This window comes from Macrobrachium rosenbergii, chromosome 43 (assembly GCF_040412425.1).
Source record: "Macrobrachium rosenbergii isolate ZJJX-2024 chromosome 43, ASM4041242v1, whole genome shotgun sequence".
Lineage (NCBI taxonomy): Eukaryota > Metazoa > Arthropoda > Malacostraca > Decapoda > Palaemonidae > Macrobrachium > Macrobrachium rosenbergii.
In genome coordinates, this window is record NC_089783.1 from 8015476 (window position 1) to 8022765 (window position 7290).

Consider the following 7290-nt stretch of genomic DNA (forward strand, 5'->3'; position numbering starts at 1 on the left):
GCGTGGTAAGTTGGGAGAATGTCGAGGGATCCCCTGGCCCATTTTACTTGCCCGCTATTATCGCCATTATCGAGAACCTTTCGGCGTGAAACTGCAAGTCCAAAGTTATCTCATGTCCAAGGATTTTCTCACTTTAATTGCCTCATTCGTGTGAAAAAATGGGAAGATGAGCATAGCTCAAGTGGTGAATAGGACGTTTTTGGTAAAAATAGTTCTTGATTTCTAGAGTAGAAATTATGTATGTAGAAAAAGTAAAGTAACAGAGATATCAGGATTTTTTTTATTTTACTGTATATGCTAACTCTCATATTCATACGCATGTACACACACACACACACACACACACACACACACACACACACACACACACACACACATATATATATATATATATATATATATATATATATATATATATATATATATATATATATATATATATATATATACATACATACATATATGTTGTATGTGTATGTGTGTGTTTATGTGTGAGTGTGTGTTTTTTATGCGTGTGTGTAAAATCTGTGTATGTTTGGTAAAACTGGCTACAAAAGTTTCGTCGTATAGTTTTTGTACGAGTAGTCTCAAATTATATAATTTTTTGTAACCTGTCTCTTTATGAATGATTAGTGTTTTAGTCAGAGCTATAATTTTATAAGTTTGTTTATTGGCAAAGACATGTTCAGCGACACTTTAGTCTGTATCACAGAAGGATGAAATATATGTCCTCCATGAGCCCACCACATCTATCAGAGGGAGCCATTTTGGCTAGAAGTCAGAGTCTCCAGGTGATCCCATTTTGGCCCTTCGTCACAAATCAGGAAGCTGACTATTCAAAAGATCCAGCGCATGCCTTCACGAGAAACTAGGTGTTTAATTTCATTACATTGTACAGCCAGCAGAAACTGTCTTTTACAAGATAGCAAAAAGAGCAATTCAAAAGTACCATGCAAGGTAAAGCAACGAACGCACGTACAGTCACCCTGGAAAACACTTTTCAGTGTGTTTCGGACAAGAGTTTACAAAATAGTAATTGGCAACTGTCACGAGGTCATCCCTCACGTGATATCACTCAGAACTGTCACCAAGTCAAATGTAGCCTCCTATAGGAAAAAGTAGACTCATAGAGGAGATAAGGAGTGTGCTTTTTTTTTATTACCAAATTTCTTTCTAATGTTTTCATTTTGTTCTTATTGGTTTTAGCAGATGCTTATTGGTGGTGTGTAAGCTGCGCTGTTTGCTTCTCTTAAAATAAATTCCCATTCTTTGATTATAATCATATGTATTTGTTTGCTCAGCATTGCTGCGACTAACTACAACACTATCCTTTAAGATAGTGGTTCTCAAACTGGGGGTCGCGACCCCCCTGGGGGTCGCCAAATGCTTTTGGGGGGGTCGCGAGATGATGTTAAGAAAATATAAATATAAGTAAGCAAAAAAATAGTATTATGGTCAACTTTAGTTTTAAGGCTAAATCATAATAATTCTGCTAAAATATTTCAAATCAATAATAAACCAAATGTTTATATTTTTAGTACAACAAATATATATATATATATATATATATATATATATATATATATATATATATATGTGTGTGTGTGTGTATGTATGTATGTATGTACATACATACATACATACATACATACATATATATATATATATATATATATATATATATATATATATATATATATATATATATATATATATATATATATATATATATATATATATATATATATATATATATATATATATATATATATATATATATATATATATATATACACCTTATATTTTGTCATTTACCGTAACTAGTTACGAATTGTTACGCATCTTTAAGAATAACACTGAAAAGAGAGCCGGGTGGGACAATAGTAACACCATGGGCCTTTGCAAAAACTAAACTAAATACTACACACTAGTGATTCCCCCACTGCTGCGCTGGGACTAAGTTTCTATGCAGTAGTGTCATTGATTTTAAGCTAGCATTATTAGTTTTGGAAGGTATGATTTATCAAACATAAACGTCTTTTTTTTGCTATTTTTGACAGTTCTGAGCAAGGGTGTATATCCGTCAGTCCGCGTGATTCTCATACGAGTAGGATATTCCCTCGCTAATAGCATACTAGTTTTGCCGTAACTTACTCATATTTTGTCATTTTATTTTTCCCCTTTAAGCAAACGAGTCTGTTAACTATAAAAAACGAAGCAAAATTATTAAAGCTGATGGACTTTCATGTATGGGTAAATGAATACATAATATTTAAATAAAACAAACTAAACATATAAAGAAATACAATAGTAATTATGAAATAATAAACGAATAAATTTAAGATATACAAAAGGGAAAATAAGTAAATAGCTGAATAGGTAAATAGATAAATAAATGAATTAACACATTTATAGATAAATGCAAACAAAAATGAATGAAAAAATAAGTAATTAAATGAATATATAAAATGTAAAAAATTAATGGATAAGTAAATAAACTGATTGATTGATAAATAGATTAGTTAATGAATAAATAAATCAACTGATGAAATCAGTAACTGATTAGTTGATAAGCAAATAAAAAAACAATAAATATAATATATTTATATATCTAGCCACTGATAGTGTTAAACTATTATTCATAATTTTTTTTTCACGCATTACATTGTATTATACAATATACTTGCAATAGTTCCAATATTTTACCTACATTTCCTAGAAACATCGTACAAAACCGAGATGTCACCTCCCCATCTCACTGTCAATTTACACTCGTACACGTTCAGTACCTGTCCGTTTTCCAGTCCTGAGCTCCGTTGGCGCACAGTGAATGAGCGTGACCAGTTGCCAGATGCTTAATAACAATGCATCACCAATTTACAGTAAAATTTTGACTTTGCTTGATACTCAGGGTCTCAGATTACGTGATGCTTAAAACTAAATGTCAGTATACATACTTTCAAATTTATCTGGTATTTAAATAACAATTAATTGATATTTTATCTATCTGATTATCAATATGGCATTTACTATCAGCAGTCCAAGACGGCACATGAGTCGAGTTAGTCAACGGTGAGTCTTTCCTCAGTCACAGCTGCCTCGTGTGTGTTTAGGGACAATTTTGATAGCAAGCTATATACATATTAAGCAACATGGAGCGATGGATAATTCGTAGGACTGCAAACAAGGAAGGAACATCAGATACTGACAACAGTGTCTCAGAAACAACTGATGAGATTCCTTCCGAACTACCATCTACCAGTTCTACTTCAAATATAGATAAAAGGCAAGACAAACGTAAGGGTAAGACCTCCCAGTATGACCAATCATCCAAACCCAAACTTCGGAAATATCAAGCAGAATTTATAAAATTCGGATTCACTAGTTTTACCATTGATAAGATGCAGTACCCCCAATGTGTTATGTGCTCAGAAGTACTTGCAAATGAAAGCTTAAAGCCTGTGAAAATGAAAAGGCATTTGCAAAGCAAGCATCCTTCTCATGCTGATAAACCAATAGAATTTTTCCGTCGAAAGGAGGGAGAGTTGCAGGGTCTAAAACAAGTGCTAGCTCAGAAAACCACCACCTCTGCCAAAGCTCAGATGGCATCATTTGAGGTAGCATACCTAATTGCACAGTCCAAGCAGCCACATACCATTGGGGAAACCCTCATGAAACCTGGTGCAGTGACTATGAGTCGGATTATGCATGGTAATAAGATGGCCCGTGAGCTGAAACAGTCCCGCTGTCTAACGACACCATTACTCGACGAATTAATGACATTTCAAATGACATTAAGTGTCAGCTGATTGAGAGGGTTAAGGGAAAGAAGTATGCTTTGCAGCTAGATGAGTCGACAGTCATATCAAATTCTGCACAATTACTTGCATTCATTAGATACAGTTTTGGTGGAAAACTTCAAGAAGACATGCTTTTTTGCACTGTACTAGAGGGGACCTGTACAGGTAGTGACATTTTCACAAAGCTAGACACCAAAATACAAAAGGAGGGCTTGTCTTGGGACCAGTGTGTTGGTGTGTGCACAGACAGTGCTGGGGCAATGTTGCAAGAGGAAAGGACTTAAAGCAAAAGTTTTACAAGTGGCACCTCACATAAATTTTACACATTGTATTATTCACAGGGAAGCTCTTGCTAGCAAAGCACTCAATCCAGAGTTAAGCAGTGTTCTTCAAACTGCGATTAAAATAGTAAATTACATCAAAACAATTCCCATAAATGCCAGGCTGTTCTCCACACTCTGCAATGAGATGGGCTCGGAGCATGAAGCACTGTTGTTCCACACAGAAGTCAGGTGGCTGTCCCGAGGCAAAGTTCTCAGCCGCTTGTACGAACTACGAGATGAGGTGCGCCTGTTCCTGATCAAATCTGAGTCCCAACTTGCTGACTATCTGACTGACCCTGACTGGTTAGCAAGTCTAGCATATTTGTCTTGTATATTCGAAAGACTTAATCTGCTGAATTTATCACTACAAGGCCCAAACACGAACATCTTGATTCTTTCTGACAAAATTGATGCATTTACAAGAAGCTGGAACGATGGGCTGTGCGAGTTGATGGGGGCAGTGTTGAAATGTTTCCTGAGGTGGAAGAATTTATGGCGGAGAATGAATTAAGCGTCGATAACGTGAAGGTAATGATCACGACTCACCTACAAGGTCTTGTGGACCACTTCAAGAAATACTTCCCAAAAGAGACAACCCCACAACAATATGACTGGATACGGCAACCATTCACTGCTACAGGGGATCACTTATCATCCGACATGGAGGATGAGCTGCTGGAGCTCTCCAGTGATCGGACTTTACAGGCATCGTTTGGCTCAACCACACTGGATGAGTTCTGGATTTCAATTGCAAGGGAATATCCACGATTATCCATGGCAGCAATGGATGTATTACTTCCTTTTGGATCAACCTATTTATGTGAAAAGACTTTTTCGGCACTGACTTATATAAAAAACAAATACCGATCAAGACTCAGGGTGGAGGATGATCTCCGAGTTGCCATCTCTGGTATCAAACCCAGGATGGAGTTACTGTGCTCAAAAAAGCAGGCCCATGTATCTCACTAATTGATGTTAGTTATTCATGATAAACTTAGGCCTGTGTAAATACTGTTTTCACTGTGGAATAGGGATATAATTAACTAATCACTGCTAGTGGAGCCCCATAGCTGGGCCTAAATATTGATCATTGTCATTAAACTTCCATGAATATTGTACTTTTATTTTAACAGTTACTAAATAAGTAATTATTTCACAAGAAATTCATACAGTTCTTCTAAAGCCAAAAAAAAGAAAAAATATTATCTCAGACATAATTTCCAAAATTTTCCAAAATATTGATTTTGAAACCAAAAGGGTATGAAATAGCTTTGAGTCTACTGGATGTTTGTGTGGGTATACTGTCTCATATGAGAATTATAGATCATTAGCTGATTTTAGGTTTCAGCAAATTTGTAATATCAGCACCCAAGTCAAACGCTATAATTATTTTGTTAATCATTTTAAGCCCAGCCTGAATATCTAAATTTTGGTATAAAGATACCAGTAATTTTTTCTTTATTGTGCTAAAGTTTACAAACACTGACATAATTTATGCTATCTGCAGTAGCTTTCTTCAACAAAGGTATAATTCTAATTTCATACTTATTTTTTTCTCTTGAAGCAGTTAGCAAAGTGCGAGTGCCTGTACGGATTTAACATTAATTCTATAAATTTAAATATACTGTATTGCTTTGCCTATTTTGTCTTTAAAGATTGTGATTTTTTCTACAAGTAATAAATTAGTTAACTCTATAATGCGTATATTTTTGCATTTATCTTATCATGTTTGTTGTTATTATGTTCTTATGATTCGGGCCATAGGCATGTACTGTGTGTGTGTGTGTGTGTGTGTGTGTGTGTGTGTGTGTGTGTGTGTGTGTGTGTGTCAGAAGCACTTCGGGGAAAGGCGAGGGTCACATGCCTCTAGCAATATCGTTTGGGGGGTCGCGGGCTGAAAAGTTTGAGAACCACTGCTTTAAGATATTGCGTGAATGATATATTGAATACAATATGAATAAAAACATTTATCCGGACTCAACAATATTTTTACAATCTATATATTTTATAGAGAAAAAAATATAAATAATAAATAAGTAGATAAATAAATCAATGAGTACAGTGCATAGTCAAACCATTGCTGCATAAAAATACAAAATGTAGAATTTAAAGAGGCGTGCGCCTCCCCGCCGCCACTCAAGTATGAAACCCTATTGTCAATTAACATAATTATAATCTCTCAGACACTGAACTCTATCATTTCGCAAATGTTTATTTCGTTCCGTTTTGTATCAAGTGACCTCCCAGACTGACTCAGCGTGTCTTATTGCGTGATTCCTGGTCTTGGCAATGCTTGCATCCCCTTTAATAGTTATATAACCCCGAACACTTTCGATGGCATCTAGGTTGACAGTCTGCTGATTTATGTTAAATGGATTGGTTTCCTGCACCCACGATGAGTGACGTCATGACGAACAGTGTCACTCAAATACGGAGGAAATCTCATTCCTTATCTTAGATTGAAACGAATATCTGTAGGTATCTACATTAATTTATTTATTTGAGTCTTAAATATAAATTAAATATAAATCCGCTAAATCTTGTTAATGCAAGTTGGGCAGGAAACCAATCCATATTGTCCTGCCAATTTTATATATTCTATTGTTTGTTTGCATATTAATCTTATTCTGATTGTAAAGTTTGGTTTCCATGTGATTTTAATAAGAAAAAAAATATCTATTGGTGAACGAAGTTCAGTGAAAAGTGTGCCAGGACTGTCCAGAGTGGTTGTACATAATACCTGGATGCCTATGAAAGCTCCTTTGTGAGAGCTAATGTCAAAAGAGAAAATAATGAGCTGACCGAATTCGTCAATTACCAGGCACTGGATTTACACGCCATACCACTGAAACTGCAATTAAATGGACATTTATTTAATTTTTCCAACCCATAACAACAACGAAAGTGAAATGCGCACGAGTAATCATCGTTAATCCCAACCCGCCTTACCCAGGATATAAACCGGATCTGTAATGAACTCAACGCTGTAGCAGGTCAGTAGGAACTACACACCTCTTCTGGAGGACAAAGGGAAATATGCATAAAATGCAGAACACAGAATCACTTGCCCAGAGATGATAAACATCGCAATAAAGACTTTATTGGGCATACTACGATGAGCACTCGGAGCTGTATGCTAGTCTCACAAAGGACATGAGAGCTCCCGA

At 35.5% G+C, this 7290-nt stretch overlaps 2 protein-coding genes across 2 annotated transcripts; both read left to right on the plus strand.

The window, feature by feature from the left end:
- The first annotated feature begins 3152 nt into the window (after positions 1-3152).
- LOC136828989 (protein FAM200B-like) lies at positions 3153-3809 on the plus strand. Its single transcript, XM_067087385.1, has one exon. It carries the CDS (start codon positions 3153-3155, stop codon positions 3807-3809), a length of 657 nt encoding a protein of 218 aa, XP_066943486.1.
- Positions 3810-4268: 459 nt separating this feature from the next.
- On the plus strand, positions 4269-5092 carry LOC136828990 (zinc finger BED domain-containing protein 5-like). The gene is made up of 2 exons (XM_067087386.1): positions 4269-4364; positions 4547-5092. The coding sequence occupies exons 1-2, from the start codon at positions 4269-4271 to the stop codon at positions 5090-5092; spliced, it is 642 nt and encodes a 213-aa protein (XP_066943487.1).
- The last annotated feature ends 2198 nt before the right edge of the window (positions 5093-7290 follow it).

What these genes read in the sequence shown, in the direction of transcription:
- LOC136828989 (XM_067087385.1), top strand. Translation starts at nt 3,153, where the DNA reads ATGGAGCGATGGATAATTCGTAGGACTGCAAACAAGGAAGGAACATCA.
- LOC136828990 (XM_067087386.1), top strand. Translation starts at nt 4,269, where the DNA reads ATGGGCTCGGAGCATGAAGCACTGTTGTTCCACACAGAAGTCAGGTGG. An exon ending in TGTACGAACTACGAGATGAG is followed by an intron (nt 4,365 to 4,546) that starts GTGCGCCTGTTC and finishes TGCATTTACAAG; the next exon opens with AAGCTGGAACGATGGGCTGT.